General features: G+C 42.3%; 1 protein-coding gene across 3 annotated transcripts in view; it reads right to left on the reverse strand.

The window, feature by feature from the left end:
- The window catches only part of GRHL2 (grainyhead like transcription factor 2), a 64,176-nt gene continuing 43,805 nt past the window's right edge, over positions 1-20,371 (reverse strand). Inside the window, exons 10-16 of one of the 3 annotated variants that reach the window (XM_065752083.1) lie at positions 18,062-18,149; positions 17,836-17,972; positions 15,730-15,761; positions 14,309-14,403; positions 8,914-8,999; positions 4,325-4,389; positions 1-3,127 (exon numbers count right to left, since the gene is read on the reverse strand). In XM_065752083.1, coding sequence (XP_065608155.1) covers positions 3,013-3,127; positions 4,325-4,389; positions 8,914-8,999; positions 14,309-14,403; positions 15,730-15,761; positions 17,836-17,972; positions 18,062-18,149 — 618 coding nt within the window. In that variant the 3' untranslated portion in view covers positions 1-3,012. Of the gene's footprint in view, positions 3,128-4,324; positions 4,390-8,913; positions 9,000-14,308; positions 14,404-15,729; positions 15,762-17,835; positions 17,976-18,061; positions 18,150-20,371 lie in introns of all 3 variants that reach the window. The other 2 variants (XM_065752082.1, XM_065752081.1) reach the window with 2 other exon arrangements.

Below are 20,371 nucleotides of genomic sequence, written 5' to 3' on the forward strand. Positions count from 1 at the left end.
AAGAGAAAGCTGCCTCACACCTCACTGTGGCCTTCCAGTACTTGAAGGGAGCTTATAAGGAGTGAGAGTGACTTTTTACGTGGTCTGACAGTGATCGCACAAGGGGAAATGGTTTTAAACTAAAAGAGGGGAAATTTAAATTAGCAGTTAGAAGAAATTCTTTATTCAGAGGGAGGTGAGGCACTGGCACAGCTGCCCAGAGAAGCTGAGGGTGCCCCATCCCTGGCACTCAAGGCCAGGTTGGATGGCTCCTGCTCAGCCTGAGCTAGCAGGTGGCAGCCCTGCCCATGGCACAGGGTTGGGGATGGGTGTGCTCTGAGGTCTCTTACAAATCAAGCCATTCTGTGACTCTATGATACTCAAAGCTGGATGTTCCAGCATGAAGCAGAACCTAGCTCTAGCAAAGAAAGATCCACCTCTGTGTAATACAAGAATAAAATACCAACAAGAGTGTTGGTGCTGCCAGCACAGCCCCATCCTTCCCTGTGAACCTCAAATTCTCACTGACATATCCTAAAGCTGCACACCACAACTCAGCCCCAGGCACCACAGGCGCTGATAGGGGCAGAACCAGGGCTCAAATCCTGCATGCATTTACTGCTGTGCTTAGCTCACAGCCTCTGCTGGGACATCGTGACCAACTGAGAAATCTCAGTTAAACTCCTTGGAATCCCAAACACCATTAAGTGAGAGATAAATACAAGAACCAACAGCATTGCTCACAAGTCCTGAGCTGTTCTTAATGCCACCTGCCAAAAATGTCCTATTTTTTGGGGGTGGAAAGTATCTGGGCTAAGTCAAATAAAAAGACTTTTTATCTGAGCCTAAGCCAAGCAGAAATAAAGGAAATTACCCTAAATCCACTGTACTCCCAAGATGTCCATCCTTAAGCAATGTAGCAAAAGCACCTTTACTGGTGCATGTATCCATAAAAAGACAGAGGAATTACTACACAACTCTGCATTTGGAGCAGAAAGGGCACACAGATGAATGGAAAGGGAGAGAAGACAGACAAGACAGATGCTTTGCTTTCCAGGTGTGCGTGGATTCTGAATGTGTTAGCCCTGACACTAGCAGCAGAGAGCTTTCACAGGCTCTGGTAGCACACAAGCTTTGACAGGCACCTGACATTTCTGTTTGAAGATCAGATTTTAATGGGATGCTGTCACTAATGGAGTTAAGAAACTGCAAGAGCTTGCAAGACAACCCATGCAAAAATATGATCAAATCAGACTGGTTAGCTTTTCCAACTACTTTGCTTGGATGTAAATAGCTTGGATGTAAACAAGTCAAACCAATAGAGAAGGAACACCATTAAATTCAGCAGGGTTTCTTTACATCCTTAACTGATTAATGAAAAAAATACTGTGACTAAGTGAAAAAGAGGATATAGAAGGAAAGACTCATAAAATTCTAAAGGTTGCTTGAAGGAAAGGCTTAACATTTCTGCCTGTCTCATGGGATCCCCCACAATGCATGGGAAATGAAATTCTTACAACTGAAACCCACAGGACTGTACACTGTGGGAGAAGCAAATGAAGACAGCCAAAGGAAATGGAAAGTAGAGAGACAGGTGCCAGGTTTGTGTGTGCTGGGGACATTCAAGCCCTGGACTCCTCTCCTGGTATGATTAGCGTGTAGCCTTTCTCTCTCAGAATTCCTGTTAGTGATGTGAAACTTGATGGTGTGACCTCCTAGTTCAGCTTGGGTTCAGATGCAGCCCGTGTGAGAGTGGCCTATCTCTGCATCTCAAGTGTGGACTATTTTGTTTCCACTGGTAAAACTGTTTGGTTTTTATAAAGTATTTACATCGATCCCAGGTTTCTGCCTCATTGAACTGCCCTAGGAATCAAAACAGAATCATTCAATGGAGATACAAGAGAAAGCTCCCTTCAGAAGTCTGAAGTTTCTTGCAGTCTAGAGGAATCCTTTAATGAGCAGTCTGCTGGGGAAAGCACCTTTCCCTCCACAGGTTTGAGACTGGCTCATTACAAGAGTCCTCGTTTCACCAAGAGAACAGGGAGAAGTCTCTTGTGTGCCTCCAGGCACAGCTGACACAGGAGTGCCTCTATGATTTGGTGACAGCTGATGGGGTACTCAGGTGTCTACATTTGGGATCTGGGCACCAAAGGTGGGTCCCACTGTGACAGAGCACTCCAAATGCTGTAGTGCTGTTTGCTCTAATATTTCAGTATAAAACTGGGTGGGCAGGGGTGGAGTGCACAAACGCAGACACAGTTATCAGATTCTCAGTACACACTCCTTAAAAGATTGCAGAAATCTAATCCTCTAGGAAATATTCTGTTAAACCCTAAACCCAATACATACAAAAACATAGTGGCAATAAATGTGCCCACATACAGTCATTAAAATATATTATTGCATATTATAAACATTATATACAAGGTTAAAACGGTTTCTTTACCATTTACTTACAAGTGACATTTGTAGCTGAACGCCTTACTTACAAGTCCTCATTGCTACGTGCTGAGAACCACCAGAGGTATTTGGCAAGACTATACACTAGAGAGAGATATGGATCGGTCTGAGCAAGTGAACTCTGTCAGCCACCTTCCCCATCTTTAGCACTGCACCAGCTTTTAGCAATAGAGGAGAGAACTACTGGCAAAGTGATTTACATTGTATTTCTGAAACTGGACCAGCATGGTTCCTTAATGTGTTTTAGAATGAGCTTATCCACACCAAAGCATGGACTAAAACGCTGCATTTCACATTTGCAGTGGGTCATCTGGTTACAAATCTGGGGGCTCACAACTGCTTGTACAATGGAGAGTGGGGAGCAATAAATAAGGGACCAGGTTAACGAGTGGCCTTGTGCTTGACGAACCCAAGCCTGTACGCAGTGGGTGTGCATGTACAGAATGGACCATATTGTCAAAGCACTCTTGTAACAGTTTCTCTGATCAATGTCTGTCAACTTCCATAGGCATCTTCTGCTTTCCAAGAAGAATGAAATGCTGTGGGTTCCTTAAAAAAGAGCTCTGTCTGAGGCTAAATCTCAGTCAGTGTGATCTTGAAGCCTTCAACCACGCTTTCCATGTGCAGGATGAATGTGTCCTCATTGGAGTAGTGCTCAATAATGTTGTCATCCATGTTTACCAGGATACTGGTGACAAAGGCAAGAATCAGTATTTTCACACACCAGAACAGCGAAAGGGAAAGCCATGCACTCCACTGCATGCACACACGTCACTAACTTCAGTGTGAAACCAGAAGAGACTCCAGCACATGCAACACAGGGACAAGATGGGAAATTATCATCAAGGTCTGCACCATAGTCCCTTCCAGCCTTTGGATTATAGGTTGCTGCTAGTTAGACATGTGCCAGGGCTGGGACTTTACCCACTTCATGAACTGCCTGCAGGGTGAGCTGCACTCAAGATTTTGTGCAGACCCAGCCAGCATTTCCCACGTGTGGTGTCAGATCCCCCAGGTGCATCCCTTTTTCTACTCCCCAGCCATGCCACACAAGCTGCTCCTCCTCTGTGATGTGAGCCACTGACGTGGGAAGGCAGTGCAATTGGTGCTGTGCACACAGCTCATGGAACTCAGCTCGGGTGCGAGAGTACAAGTGTACAGGAGTGTTTTCCTCACTCCTTACCATAAAGAGTTTCTTCCAATAAACACATCACTTGGAAACAGTGTTAGAAAGAAGCAGAACTTGAGAAGTTAACCCTGTCTTTTCAAAAGCAAAAGAAATCATCAGACAAAACATTGCCCTAAGTAACTGTTAGGGCCAAGAGTAAATGACTGACTTAAAATGATGTTGCTAGAATACTGATGTTATCTAACAGCAACAAAAAGTCAAAATAGAGAGATTCAGATTTACGATCAAGTATAGTAGCCCAGCTATTCTAAGACCACAGCTGTGATGCTCATGTCTAAATTTACTTGCTGAAAGCCCTGCAGCAAACAGCGCTCTCCCTTGTGCTTGCCTGCCTTCCAGATTCAGGCAGTGGCCCACGTCTTCCTAATGCTGCAGGGAAACTCCAAGCTGCATTCACACAAAGGCTGTGCCTTTCCCATACCACTCTCCACAATGTTATTAAGTCTATAGCCTATAAAACAGGCTTTACACCAATACGTCTTCCAAACAAATTCTGCTCCTTCACAGTAAGCCTGTGAATGCTGGTCAGACTCAGCCTGGATGTTTCCTACTCTGCCACTGTCTGCTTTTTCCAGAGACAGTAAGATTTTAGGATTATAGGCAGGTCTCCTATAAGTGCTTATACTGTCTAGAACAATAATGCCCCAGGCTTCCTCAGGATCCCTGACTGTCTTAGTTTACTTACAGCTTACTTACCCCTTTTTGCTCTTCTTATAAAGTTTTGCAATTTTTTCCACTGGCAGCCCATATTTCTCAGAGATCTGAAATCATCAAAACAAAAGAATTAAAGACCTCACCTCTCACTTTACATTAGGCAATTTAAACATTATCTCTGCAATCTTTGACAGGATAACTATAAAGTCTCTCACAACCACATTATACTTTCTTTTAAGGATGATTTGGGGAGGAATAATCCTAAAAATCTTCATTAAAAAACACTACCTTTTCTATCCAGAGATTTGGAGACTACAGTTCTCACAGATATGAGTCATCATTGCCTCAGCATCTCCTACTGCTCTGCTTGAGGAATTTACACACTCCCCAGGTTCAGATTCTACCCAGGGATTTCAGTCCCATCTTCAATCTTTCTGTCTTTCCTTACTCTAATTTTCTGGAGTCATGGAAGCAAAGACTCCTCACCCAAGGCAAAAGGCAGCTAAGCACAACAGGACAACTTCTATTTCTCAATGGCATTTCAACATCTGTTAAGCTAATGGGCCCCTTCATGGCACTCTTTTGGTCTGAAAAGTATTTTCTGGGTCTCTTTTCCTGTGGGAGGGCCACAGACATAGTACAGCACAGACTGTATTGCTGGGGAGGTGGCTCAGTTACTACAGTATCAATGTGAGAACACTGGATCCCAACGCATTACCTGAATGTACCCATGACAAGATGAGATGCCTCAGAGAAGCCTGTTAACATGGTAAAGGACTTTTAAAATCAATCCTTTTACATCCACTCAAATGATAAAGTAGCAAATGTAGTGAAACTTTTAAAGGAAGAATTTACCTGACAAATTGCCAGCGTCAACAAGCACCCCTCAGTGCAACGCTCAGGCATTGCTCTGCAGAAGAGTGTTAGCTCACTTTAAATCAAACCTGTGGTGGGTTCATGGAGCTGATATCCCCGAGAACTCACTGTGAGCTTCCCTTCCAAATTATGACTCTTCTTGGAGTGAATGGGTTTCACCACTCACACTTTAGAACAGGACTGTCCCAAGAGGCAGAATTGTTATGGAAAAAGGACCTTTTATTCAGTGATTAATGAACTGTGGTATGCTACTGCCAATCAAAGTAAGCTTCTTGCTCTTCCCAGGTTAAATGAGGCTGCAGCTAAATAGCTGACTCTTTTCTTCTGCATCAAAGAACTGAAATGCACAATTAAAAATCCACTAAAACCTGTCAAACATCAGTCACTGTGAAATCCTTTCCTTGTGTTTGTGCTCAGATTGCCATTGAGAAAAGCCATATTTTACAAAAGTAAATGAAAGTAATTATGAAACAGAAAATGAAAAGCAAGCAATGAATAAAACTCAGCACCAAATATTCTCAGGTTGAACCTCAAACACAGCTCCCATCCAGACAGTCAGGGGTAGCTAAGAGAATTAATTAGCCTGTACCTGCCTACATCACCTACACTCATATAACTGCCATCTTGCCCAAGACACAATCGTGTACTTAGGAAGCATAGCATAAGTCCAAGATATGACAAACCAATGAAACTTTGACACTGCCAACAGTTTCCTCTGTTTGCAGTTTCTATCTGTGATTAACAGGGGATGATGTATCTAAGGAGCATCTGGTAAGGTTCACCAGACCCACCCACTCCATACCTCAGTTTTACTTGTACCAGCATGTTTCACTGCCCTTCTGGATATGGTGCTGGAGATATGTGAAAATGTCAGAACTCCTCTGGGAGTATGAGGAAGTGCTGTATCCCCTTCTTTGGCATGTTAACTCTGCCTAATGAGATTGTAATGATCAGTGCTGTAGACTGGATACAAACATTCTTTTCTCAAGGAGGTTTACTAGCAGCTAATATACAGCACTCTGTATGTTTCAGTATCAAACTTTCCTAGGATGCTTGGGATGCCTAACACTCATGCATATCAAATGTTGCTCAAAGTGGTTTGGGACCCTGGGACACCATTTCCTACAAAAGCTATGAGTGGTAGGGCCAAGAAAGTCCTGCCTGTCATGCTGCCTATGACAGGTGTGGGATTTATATGATATGAAGGGATTAGTGAGCTTTGGGAAAGACTTCCAGCTAACTGACTAAGCACATTTCTCAGGAGCCCCTGAGGATTCAACCAATTATACTAAATGGTGAGCTGTGGAAGCACAGCTTGAAGCAGGGGAACGGGAGAGCCTCCCACTCACAGGCTCAGAAAGCAAATCTCCAGTGCAAATGTGCTAAGTCCTGCTGCAGAATCTGAGAAAGCAGAGAGCTAGCATCTGCTAGGGCATCTCACTTAACACCTTCTTCTGAAACAGGTTTGTTGCCAACTCGGGGGGAAAAACATTACTGGCAACCTCCATATAAAGTAGGATTTCTCACCTGATACCAAGCATGCTAAAATGCAGTAATAAAATATATCTTTATTTGGAATATTTTCCTTTATCATCTGTATTTTGAAGTATTCTGAGCAGAGAATTCTCTGCTTCCCTTAGAATGTCTGAAGCCATGGAACATCCTTCAGAGTGGTACTGAAATGAGAGGCTGGTTCTCCCTTTGGGCTGCAACCCCCTGGCATGGCAAGTCTGTCTGTAGCACACATCTGACTGCACAAGCCACCAGAAATGCTTTTTCTGCTCAAGTCAGGATGACACAAAAGCCAAGACCTGGGCTGGTTGAAAGATGCAGGAAAATATCTCTGCCAATTTATTCCTATGGAGCACTCTGCTCCATTGCCCTACATTGGTAAGAAGAACGCATACATGTACAACAAACTGTGGTCTTAGCTAGCTCTGTTGAACTCAGCAGGTTTTAATTTTAGAAAGACACTGGGATATGCTTGGATTTCCCAGTTTGGATAACCCTCTGTCATGTTAGACTGCAGCATCTGCTGAGATCCAAAGAGTTAACCTAATTTCAGACAACTCTGGAAGCAGGATTTGGACCTGGTCAGTCACCACATATGTGTGATGTTTAGTGATGGGCAATCTTTCACTTTTTTTAGTTGATCAAGGGGACAGATCTGGGGACATCTGATATTCAGAGCCTCAGTTTCTTGGATCCTTGCACTGAACTTAGAACTGAGTATTTAGGACGTGTACAATTACAAAATTATTTGCTGAAAAGATTACAGAGAAAGTAGTTAAGAGTATGTAATTTGACAGTTTTTTGGCATTCACTTATCCACTTTATCCTACCAAAGAGAATTAAAATTTTCTGAATGTATCCCTTCCAGTGATCTGGGGACATTTTACAACAGATTAGATTTCTCTGGTGCTGAAAACGTGCCACTGAGTTAGCAGCTGTGCCGACAGAAGTATACAGAAACCTGTCCTGTTCCTGGACCAGCTGTATTTTTATGTTACAGAGTAGCTGGATACATGCATTAGGAGAGCACAGAATACTGAAGATAAAATATTAATGTTAGCATGAAAGGGTATGGAAGGATTAAAACTTATTTTTAACTTTCATTCAAAGATGAGATAAAATCATGTTCCAGTTTTTCTATGAATCAGATTGCAGCCCCTCCAAGCAAAGCCTGCCTCTTATTATGCATGTGCATTCTGCAGTCACTAACAAGCAGCTTTAGCAAATGAGTCATTAGGACATTCCTGTAATGCAGCTGACTCACCTCAGGGATACCCTGATCTGAGTAGTGCTTGAGACAATCCCAAAAACCACAAGATCTTTTTGTCTTGTACTTCTGGCCAAATAACTCAATCCTTGCTGCATTGTGTTTGATACATGCAACAAGACAACGATAACTTTACTTTGGAGTACAACTATATATACTTCTAGCACTCAGCTGAGCTCTCTAGAGGCACTTTCACCCCTTCCCATCTTCTCAGACCAGGCAGTTTCTCTCTACAGGTCAGTCTCTTATTAGTTCCCCAACTAAGCAATGAGATACACAATTGCTTCTTCAGCCTTCCCTCACTATATTTCACACAAATACTGGCCATCAGCTCATATAAACAGTATTAACTATGAAAATATCCACTCAAGATCACCGGTAACATGTAACAAGCAAAAACTCAAGTCAAAGATACAGCTTGACAAAGAGACAGCCTTGAGCAGGTCTGGGAGCAAGGGCTGGATGAGGAGTATGAGACAGGAGTATGGATGACCTGCCTGCATTGGCTCATGACCTGTCCCTTGTGTGCTGAGACAGCACTGCACAAAAGCCAGATGAAATTCATGTGGTAACAGCGCATCCCTGGGCCTTTTCTTTAAAAGACACTTCTGAACATCCCAATGAACACTGCAGAAGATTCCAACAGGTTCCAAACCAGCAGTTCAGAAAGAAGTATTTCAGAAAATGGAGCCTGTACTTTCCTATTTCCTTGACATTGGTTAACTACTGCCATTCCCCAGAGGTCGGCTCTCCAAGAAATCACTTCTGTGAGTGTATTTTATCTCAGCAACTTGCTGACAGCATTAAGTTTAGAACATGCCAACATTTCAGAGGTGTGCTCCGAAAAGCCCTTATGAAATGCTTTTAACGTATCTGCGAATAGCTTCATCTCTGTTATATTTTATCTCAGCAACATATTGAAAGTCTCAAGATTTTCTTACTAAGAAAGATAAAAGTGAGGACATCGAACACTTACCGCTTCCATTAGCCCCTTTACTGTGGGTGATTTCAGCATCAGGGCATCAAACACCTCATCTGTCTCCTTCCTCACATATAAAAGCACTGAAACAGAAAGAAAGTCAAACTTGGAGCAAGTCCAGGCAATTGAACAGACGAAACACCCCACACTGAGTAGAAAAACAAATATTAATCCTTGACAGATAAAATGAAATGCTGAAAATGGTTTGCACTTCAAAATAAATTTAAGAAAAAAAGGTATTTCTTATCATCAGTGATCCAAACATGGAAGAAACACCATGGCTGTTCTGAAAACACACAATGAAAATACAGTGAATGTAATTCAATGTAGGAAATCTGAGCGTTCAGGAATATAAATATCCATTTACTTAAAGAGAAACCCCCATTAAAAAAAAATGTTGGGACTTTATACCTGGGTCCTATGACAAAACATGCAAGCTAGGTCACAGCATCACAGAATGTTATGGGATTGGGAGGAACCTTGACAGATCACCTAGTCCAACCTCCCTGCTGGAGCAGGAACACCTAGATTAGGTTACACAGGAACACGTCCAGGCAGGTTCTGAATGTCTCCAAGGAAGAAGACCCTAAAACCTTCCTGGCCAACCCATCCCAGTGTTCAATTACCCTCACCATGAAAAAGTTCTCTCTAGCATTTATGTGGAACCTCTTATGTTCTAGCTTACACCCACTGCCCCTTGTCCTATCATTGGCTCTATTCTCCTGACACTCACCCTTTACATATTTATAAACATTAATGAGGTCACCCCTCAGTCTCCTCCAAGCTAAAGAGATCCAGCTCCCTCAGCCTTTCCTTGTATGGGAGATGCTCCGCTACCTTAATCATCTTTGTGGCTCTGTGATGGACTCTCTCAAGCTGTTCCCTGTCCTTCCTGAACTCGACACAATATTCCAGATGCAGCCTGACCAGGGCAGAGTAGAGGGGGATGAGAACCCCTCTCAACCTATTAACCACACCCCTTCTAATTCACACCAGGATGCCACTGGCCTTCTTGTCCACAAGGGCACAGTGCTGGCTCATGGTCATCCAGCTGTCCACCAGGACTCCCAGGTCCCTTTCCCCTATGCTGCTCTCCAACAGCTCAGCCCCTGAACTACGCTGGTACCTGTGGTTGTTCTTGCCCAGATGCAAGACTCTATACTTACCCTTGTTATATTTCATTACATTTCTCCCTGCTCAACACTCCAGCCTGGTATTCCTAAACTTATTTCTTGGCTTGCACCTTTCTAAATGTCATCAAAATAGGGGAAAGACATTTAAAAAGAATATATATAAATATAAGGTAAAAGCAGAGCAAGCAGGTACAAAAAGGGACACCTGCAGCCAAGCTTCAGAGACAAGAAAAAAAACAAGAAGGAAAATAAATGCTCATCACTAGCAGAGAAGCTTGCTGGTTATGTGGCAAAAGCAAAGCAGACATGTACAAACTGAATAAAAATGAACAAAATTTAATACTGTACCAGCATGAACTCAGGCATACTTGCAGCAAATTCTAGCTTCTTTGCCCATGTTTTCAAATGATCCAAATAAGGCTAAAAATGTCTGCCCAAATCAATTTCCTGTCTTGGTCTACAAAACCAAGCATCAGGGATAATGGCACTTCTTGCACCTTCAGTTTAGAAGGTATCAGCCACAAATAAGCTCTGCATGCCTGTGGTAGCTGTCTTTTTACCTGCATTTTGGCAGTTCACTGGAACCTATTTGAAAGTGTACTCTTTAATGTCAGAGAAGCTGAGATAACTTTGAGTCACAGATTAAACAAGAATATAAGGGAACAAAAAGTTTCACAGCAGTAGTTAAAACTTGATTGGTTTCGGTATTCCTACTTGCATGAGCAAGCACCCATTTCAAATGCTATTTTTACTTGTACTAATATAGTTACAGTTTCAGTAATACATTTCTTGCAACCAGAGGGCTGTCCTATAACTTCCAGCTTTTCACACATCCAAACCAACCATCTGCCAACCGTAATAATTAAAAATGCATCTGAAAAGAGGAATCTGTTGTGTTTGGCATCTCAGGGAATATTATGTTGAATGAAAGATCCACTACAGAGGTAAAAGGCAACTTAAATCACTACTATACACATAGAGAGCCAGGATTAGTAAACATACTGGGAGGGGGGTGTTGGTTTTGTCTTTCCCCATGACAGGTGTGAAAAGCCCAGCTTTGATTCACCAGCACGCTTCCATAAATGACTCCTGGTGACAGCAGTGCCTTAAGATCCTGTCTCCTCCCTGCCCTTGTGCTCTATTTTTCTGGCCCCTGTAAATCCTCCTGCACTGTGAACAAAAAGAGCAGATGCACGTGAAAAAATAGCCCGGTTTTGTGAGCTGTTCCTCAGACTAGAGCCCTGCTCCAGTTGCCAAAGCAGCCCCCCAAACCTGCGTGTGATGGTGTGACTCAACCAGCACTAAAGGCCTCTGAACCTACTGTCACCACCCTCCATGCCACCTTGACAATCTCACTTCAAAAGCAGAGATTGCAATATTTGGGGGAAAAAAGTATACTGTATCAGGCAGTGAGTTATTTTTGACAGAGTAAGATAAATTCTGGTTTTCCTAACCTCTGCACTACCTGGCCTCAGCTCTTAGTGTTCTTGCCAGCACTGCAGCCCACGATGCTCCCTAATGCTCTTTAGATGTTAAAAGGAGTTGCAAAAGGCAGAGGTGACAAATATATCTTCAGGTACTTAAGAAGGAGCCCTGATTCACAAAACTCCACACCAGTAAGCAGCTTTTGCAAGATAGGCTGTTGCATCTGGTATAAACATGAAGGTGGAAGAACAATGTCAGACAACTCTTCTGAAAGAGTCCCCAGCTTGGCTCTCAAGTGGCAAATCTGTAACACCAGCAGCAGACGTGGCAAAAAGGAAACTAAGGACACACTGAGTCTGGAAGTCCTTTACTCAGACTGGCAAGCTGAGCCCAGGTGTCAGCAATACCCAGCTTCACACTGAGCAACCGTGGCACTTTGTCAACATGTTCCTGGATGGAGATGTGGCACATTTTAGACAAGGAAAGTAGGGCTGATAGCTGTCACTAGGCTTTCCTTTTCTACACTTGGAGTTTTTACCAATTGCCCAGATACAAATTCTTCAGCTAACAGAGCTACAGAATGCATTCATAGGGATGGTTTACAAAACCTTATTTTTTATGAATCCAAAATGTTTTAAAGTAGTTAAACACAACTTCCCAGAGGGAAAAAAAAAATATAACAGGCTGAGAAAACAACCTGATTTGATAACAGGGCTGCTGGATTTATAATGGGAAACTTCCATTGAAATCTGCAAGGTAAAAAGTGACTTGAAAACTGCTAACAAGGACTCCAAACAGGGAAAAGGCCACAAGCCTAGCTGAATAACTAGTCTGCACAGACAGTGCAGATTAACATCCTCTACATTTCTGTGTAGGGCATTTGTACTTTCTGTAGAGACCAAGGACATGAAAGCTATGTTCAAATAGATGCAACTGTGTGAGAATATGAAACTTGTTTCACTGATGGTTTGCAACCGCCTTCAGATCCCCATTCTCTTGAGGGCTGCCCCTTGATGCTTAGCTCCAAGAGGCAGGTGAAACTACATACTGTCACTCCAGCTCCTCAGTTGGACGTGGACCAAGCTTCCAGTATTGCTGGGCCTGAGAAAAACATTGGAACACTAATGCCCAGTGATTCCTGTGGCAAAGACAGTATTGTCAAGTGTGTAGATTCAGCTGGAGCTCTCCATCAGTACAATCCCAGATACAGGGTTCCTGATGGCAGGAAGTTCACCAGAGCAAAGGCCATGCTGGAGGAGGTTTGGCCTCCAGCCAGCATCATCTAAGTTGCAACAAATACCGAACAGGAAGGGGATGTGAAGAGAGCATCCTCCAGCTTCTCTGACTCTATGCCTCTCCTGGATTTAATTATTCAGCATAGTTTTGTAGACAGCTGAAAAACATTTTTTTCTTTTACATCTTTCCCTTGAAATAGTTGCAATTCCTGGACAATATTAAAACAACCACAGCAAAGGACAGGAATATTCAAAGGAAAGCAATATCTCCCTGCAGGCACCTCTCCAGGCTTCCAGCTGGGAAACCCAGGTGAAACTGCAGTAACTGACAGTTCTTTATGCAGTGCTTGTGGCTGTCCCCTTCTGCCTGAAGCAGCCCAGACTGCTAATGTGAGTTTCACCAAGGCTGAATCAACCAGATGCAAGCCTGTGGTCAGTGCTGATTCCATATTATTCACTGAAGGATTAATTACAGGAAGAATATGTTTATATTTATTCTAGGAAGAGACCACTCTCCAACCTGTAATCTTGTATGCTTCCCTTGGTTCATGCATACCACCCTCACAAATAGAGAAAATTTTCAAATACAGGATTATGGGAAGTTGAGTCTTACAAGTGGTGTAGCTGAGAAAACCAAGCTCACTTCTACACCTTGTTGCCTTGTTGTCTGATAGGTGAACATCAAAGAATTAATGAGCTTGATCTACATGGGTTGGTCATACCCCAGGATTCTCCAATAAGCATACATGACAGAACGCATGAGATTGAACGAATGGCAAATATTCTCCAGAGTGCCTATCTATGTCAGAGTAGAACATTATCATATATAACTCTGTATTGTAAATTACTGTCCACAAAGCATGTTTTGTGGACAAAACCACCATATATTCATCCTTATCTTTATGCAAAGTCGACAGCTCTACCTAAACCACTGTTTGAATGTTATTCAAGTTAACTTGCACTGATGTGAACTTGAAAATTGGTTGGACTGGCAGAGCATATGAAATTAATGCAACCATGGTATTCTCTCAGGGAGTGAAACAACAGTTAGGTGAAACAAACTCTTAAATAACTTAGCTATGTCAACATGAGGATGTCTCTCCATGCCTTACATTTCAAATTGGGTAGAAAAGTTCTGAGATTTCATTCAGGCTAATTCACTCTGCAGACAGCTCAAGCTTGACTGTGTAATGTCTCTGTATCTGACCCAGTACATCCTGCACATTGCTGCTGATCCCAGACAGAACAGAAAAGATGAGCAAAAGTTAAAAGTAAACAAACGCAGGCTCACTACTGGAACATTTGTGATCTATGTAGTTTGGCCAAGGCATAAGAACCTTTCTAACTTTTTTCCATCTTATACACTTGTGTCTTAATCCCTTCTTGACAAAGTAAACAGTTCTCTTTATTTTCAGCTTTTAGATCATTACTAGCAATTGCTAAAGTGTCACCTTGTATATTGGGCAGGTGTGATGGTATCTTCTCCCATCTGTACCATGTTTGTACTAGCATCAAACCACCGACTTGGTCTGAACCAGATGCATCCTTCTTTGTCTGACAGCAGGACTCCCAAAGCATTAGTTTTAACCACACCATTACCTCTTTTCAGGCCTTCTTCTTTCATTTGTTTCAAAGGGGATGGACCAAACTCCTCCTCCACAGGTCGAAACATCCTCTTGACCAGGACACTGCTACTGGAAAACATATAACAGGGACCATGTCATGGAAAACTAGACTCCCACCAACAGAAAAGAGATAACAGCAGCAGTTAAGACTCGAAGTACAAAGGTACTCTGGCAAAAATCCTGCTAGCTACTCAAGTAACAGACTAGAAATTGCATGGATTTAGCTTTTGATGCTTATCTGAATGCTCCAAGCCTCTCAAGTTGCCTAGGCTGACTGGCTGGGACAGCTGACAGGAAAATATACTCCAGTGTGGCAAACTATTTAGAAAACACTAAAGACTCTCAATTGTTTGAATACATATTTAGGCAGTGGAAGAACTGGGGGGAAAGAAGCAACTGAGTAAAGAGCTGTCCTCACATTTGTATATGCATGTACCTCTTCTGTGAGAGGTGATTTTGAGCCTTAGAAAAAAACAAAAACATTTCTAAAATCCAAGGCAACACAATGAAGTGAGCTTCAAAAGAAGTTAATACATGGAGCTAGATCCAGCCCAAAGCTGTGACAGGCCCTGCTGGGGAGCTCAGGGCTCATGGCACAATGGCCATGAGAGAGCTAAGGCTTACGTGGCTGTGCATTAACACCCATTGTTGCTCAAATTCCACTGTGAGCCTTGTGAAGAACATTGGCTTCACAGAAGGAACAGAAAGGGGCTCGTGTTTTGAAACTGATGTTAGCTATTGGTGCTCAGCTACCACCTACCACAGTCCACCTTTTGCAACCATTGATGGGTTCAGTTGTCTCACTCCAAACTCTCAGATTGGAGGATGCTCCCTTGAGATTCAACCAACTTAGGAAAACATGATGGATGCACGCCTCACTGAACTTCAGCCACTCGTGTTCAAGTCCTTATTTTGTGACTCTCTATTTTAGGGACTTTCTGGAATTCTTCCAGTCTTTCCACAGCCAGAAAGTGAGCGCTCCCATTTCTAGTCTTCTCCCTTCCCAGGATCTCCCATTCTCTTTCTGCCTTTCTCTTCTGAAACTGGGGTGTTTTCTCTGCATTTGCTCTATTTGTCACATACACACGAGTGCTGTTAAACAGCTTCCAGGAATGTGAGTGAATTTTAGTGCTTCATTAAACAATTCATGGTTTTAAGATTATTTGAGGACTATTACAAAAAAGGCTCTTTATTATCAAAATTATTGTCCTAACCTTGTGTTGAACCTTACAGCTCTTCAAATTGTATTACATGGAAATGTAAGAAAAAATAGGTATTGGATGAGATGAGAGAACATGAGGGAAGGGGGAGAGTGGGTTCAGTTTATTTCACATTTTTATTCCTGCTTTCTGCGTACTGCTAACTGCAAAGCTGGTGAAACAATAAATGTCTTACCCTTCTCTCTCATCATCTGTATTATAGTAAACCTAGAAGGAGAGAAAAAAAATATTTCAAAAACTCTGACACGTGCTTAAAAAAGTAACTTCAAATGGGAGAAAAGACAAGTGGTTTGCAGTTCTTAATCTGTTAAAAATCCATCTTCTATGAAACACAAACATCTCCAGTTCTAATTTTGGTCAGGATAAAGTGCAGCTTTGAAAAATTGCTGTTGAATATCATCTTGAATATATCTAAGTATTTTGACAGACATTGTCCTCTTCTCTGGTTTACATAATTTTTTCATTTATCTTACAATTTTCTAAATCAGATCACTAACCACTTAAATTATCCTTAATACGATTTAAGCCACAACACTCAAAAGCTTTTTGTATATATTTCATACTGTCTGAAAACCTAATTAAACAATCAGGAACAATATTAAGCCACAGGCCAAATGGAAATGCAATTGCTAATGGTACAGATGATCTTCTTTTTGCACAGGCTGTGGGCAGGAGCACAAGTCCAGATCACAGTTGTGCTTAAATTAGCATAGCTCACATGGCCAACTGTAGCAGCAGAGGTATAAAAACACAGCTCATGAAAGAAGGCTTTACACAACAGTCAGCCAAATTCTTCATAAGATGCCTGCATTGTAGGTCTGTACCAAGAACACCAGTATTTTGGCTGCTGAACTACTGAGCCAACATGGGGTGAAGGCAGGGCATTGGAGCCCAGGCCCTGACAAGATGCAGGACACATCTGGCTGTCACTCAAAAGTTTGACTTCTAAGCCTGTACAATTAGTACAGGTTAGTACTCAGATGTGTGTGTAAAGCTGAACTCTACAGTATTTGAAATGCATTTTAAGTCCAGGAGCACTGGACTTAATAAACTTAGCACAGTCACAATAAACCAATCTAATATTAGCCAAGATGCAATACAATTCAAAAAGTTCAGGTTAGCAAGAACACTGATACTACAACTTATAGAGCAGAAGACAGGGCCTAACAGTGCCTAAAGCATCTTCCAATTATTTGGAAAATTATTTACAGGATTACAAGCACTGGAGAATGCTTCCACTTTCTTCTGTTATGAGACAACTCCACATAGTGTTTCAAAAGCCATGAGGACAGAAAGTACTTGCACTGATATGTGAGTGGGCATCTTTCCAATTTGGGAGAGCAAGTCAGTGACAGCTGTGACTGCAATGTCTGCACTCTGTGCTTTGTTCTACCACAACCCTCTCAGCTTTAAAATAAATGACAATTCAAACTCAGTATCATTTAATCTTTGTTATTTTAATATTTTGCAGTGAGATGTCTGTAAAATTTCATAAAATTTCATCATCTACTATTTTTCTTTATAAACACATACAGAAAGGTCTCAACTACTTCCTAAGAAGCTAATAAATAACAAGCTGATATTTAAAAAATTGTCAGAGGTGACCAGAAAATTCAGGTTTGCAATTTCCCACCAAGCAATAAAGTAGGTCTTAAAAAGTCAGGTCAGCTCATGCTTACTGGTGATAATGATTCCATGACTTCAGCACTAGCCAATACTAGATATGTGTTATTACGCATCAGTATGATGGAATTTTACTTCCCATAATATACTATATACTTCCTTCTAAAGAATTTTCATGTCTCTATGTGATCCCTACAGAGAATGGACAGTAGTGTTTCCTGAGTCTACTCTTGTAGAATGAGCATAGTCTTTGTTTACAGTCATTCCAGTCAGGGAGATCTCTTCTGCCACCAGGTGGCACTTTGTCTCATCAAGACAAATGGAACACTCAGAAAAACAGACTTTAGTCACAAATCATACTTCCTAGTTCAAAATTCTTGACTGCTTGTTCCACTCCTCACTAGCAAAAGAATGACAAATTCAAAACAGTCTGTTATTAATGAAGCATAAATTTCCTTTTTGGGCAGCCAAAACTAAGAACGGCATCTGTTTCTTGCAAGCTCTCTGCTAAGTCATTCACTAAGAGCAGCATTTACCAAAACTGAGAGCTGAAACAAGCAGCCACCAGTAACAGTGCTTTGCATTTGCACAACCTGCCTCAGAGCACATGCAGTCAGATGGAAGGTGGGCACATGCTCATCCCATTATTATCTCCTACCTGTCCAGTCCTTTGTAGGTTTCCGAAGTGAACATCTGGTATGAAGAGAACCGGCTGGGAATCCAGGTCAGTCATTGTTTTGAAGAAGGTTATATCACTCTTTTTTTGCAGAGGGAGTGCACTCAGCTTTCCTTCAGCTGCTAAGAGGATCACAAAGTAATGCAGCTATGAGAGAGGGCATGTGAAGCATGACTTAGCCCAAAACAGAGAGGCCCATCTTACTCACAGTTATTACAGGAGGCTTGGGATGCTTGGCCTTTGCCTTTCTTCCTGTTCTGCTTCCTCTCTTCATCTCGGATTTTTCTTTCTGCTCCCTGATGCAAAAAAGGCAACCCACAGATATTATTAGCCTAAGAGGAACCACTGAGAGCATCATGCCCTGCAATCAACAATGTCCAAATGGAAACAGGTTATCTATCCCATTACAAATAAACGTAGCCAGGCTGTTGGGGAATGTGGAAGGCCAGCCCACTCTGTATTAAGCATGTATATCTGAAACTTGGGATGGCACATCCAGCAGCCCCCAGGGTTGAAGCCAGGATGAGGAATAAACTCACGTGCACCACTGCTGTTGGTGTGGACGAGATGGGACCAATGGCTTAGGCAGCATGAGGCCTGGAGCAGGCCTGCTGCCATCACCCAGCACAAAGGGCTTTGTGCATCCAGCACCTCTGCAAAGCATGGAGTGCGCAGGCCACATACTTCATGTGTGTACTGACATAAAGCACCTGCAGGATTGCTATCATCTTAGATCACGTCTACGCTAAGCTTTTCCCTAAATTCCCTTCCACCCACCTTGTTTGGAGGCAGGATTGCCTTATGCTGGCCAGCTCCATAAAGTCCTTTGAGATTTGCCAATGCAAGAATACTACACCAACAGCTTGTTTGCAGTGCAAAGGCTCATTACAGAAACACACAGGCATTTCAAACAGGGATAAGCCCTGAAGAAACTGGAAAGCATCGTAGCACTACCCTATTAGGTCCTAGGAACTACTGGGAAGTTGCAGGCCCAGGAGTTATGTAAACACTTTCTTGATAAGTTTAGAAAATAGAAGTTGTTATTGAAATAAAAAGCAGCAACACCTCCTTTGAAGTTCTACTAAATTACCTTATAAATATGAATACAGACATCTTGTGAACTGTATTAAAGATCCATATACTTCCAGACAGTCAGCATGCAAAATTAAGGAGTTTTTACAATTTTAAATTAGAAGTTTCTTTAAAAGAAAGCCAAAAGTATTTGCTCAAGAAGGCAAGATTCACACATAAGCCAAAGAATCAAGCTCAGAAAGGATTAAAGAAAATATTTGCTCCTGGCTTTGATCTACCAATGACTTTCCAGAGATTGGAAGAGTGGAGGAAGAAGCGTCTATTTAAAAAAAACCATGAAGGTATCTAACAGAAAGACTGCCTTCAGACCCAGGCCCTAGCCCAGCTCTCTCAGAGATCAGCCACAGGTGTTGCATGAACTCTTGAGAGATTCGGAGCTATGCCCTTACCAAAATTGCTTACAAGGCTTCCTGCTCTTTGACAAAGGCAAAAATCTGCCCCATTGCCAGTATCCTGAAGACCTGTCACAGCTGACTGCTCACAGGTGTTGGGAAAGACTTTGAAAGTAGGCTTTTTTCACATGGCAGCAAGCAGCTGTTTCAGGAGAGCAGATGCTGAGGAGGACTCAGTTTTTTATATGCAATAAAGAGTGCATGTTTTCAGGTTTTTCTTGATTGCCTCTTTAACTATGAGCCCAGGAAAGTGTGGCAGCTTTGTCCTCACCTGCTTAAGACAGAGGGATCCAAGTCCCCCAAGGCACACACAGTCCAAGCATGGCAGCCTTCCCTGCCTACCACTATTTCAGTGCAGTGACTTCAATGCCTGAGAAAGCCAATAATCTGGGACAGGTTGGACATGAAACCCACTGACCTCCAAAACCACCTGCCAGCCCTTCTGAGCAAGCAGCAGCCTATAAGGCACTGTGCAGGGCCATGCAAGCCTGCATAATGTATGTCCTTGCTGCAGGTACTGAGACAATGGACTACAACAGGATTTTTGCATACCAGCATTTTTGCTGGACAGTTTTCACAGCTCAACCATATGACATATCTAACAAATCAGAACTTGCACATCAGGACAGAATAAAAAATAACCCTGACATAGGAGACTATAAATCAGGCTCTTACCAGTCAAACTACCAAACAAGTTTTTCATTTTTCACTGATGTCTGGAATCTGTACAATGCAACTAGTTGTACTACCAATTAGCAAAACCAGCCTATGAATTTCAGATGAATTTTCAGATAATATCTTTCTCTTCTCTTCTCCCCAGTCTTCAATTCCTCTGAGTGTATGTCTTGCAAGGTGTGAAGCACTCTAGCTGCAGCCCAGCAAAGCCCTTACCATTATAAGGATTGCTCCTGTCACCACCACAAGTCTCACATGTACACCCTTTTCTAGATTAAGGCCAAATACCACACCTGGTAAGACAGACCCATAGACTTCAGCTTTTTTCTCTCTACAGCTGACTAGCAGGTAATTACAGT

The sequence above is a fragment of the Cyrtonyx montezumae genome, unplaced genomic scaffold (assembly GCF_038088225.1).
Source record: "Cyrtonyx montezumae isolate F1298 unplaced genomic scaffold, pur_monq_1.0 scaffold_8, whole genome shotgun sequence".
Taxonomy (NCBI): Eukaryota; Metazoa; Chordata; class Aves; order Galliformes; family Odontophoridae; genus Cyrtonyx; species Cyrtonyx montezumae.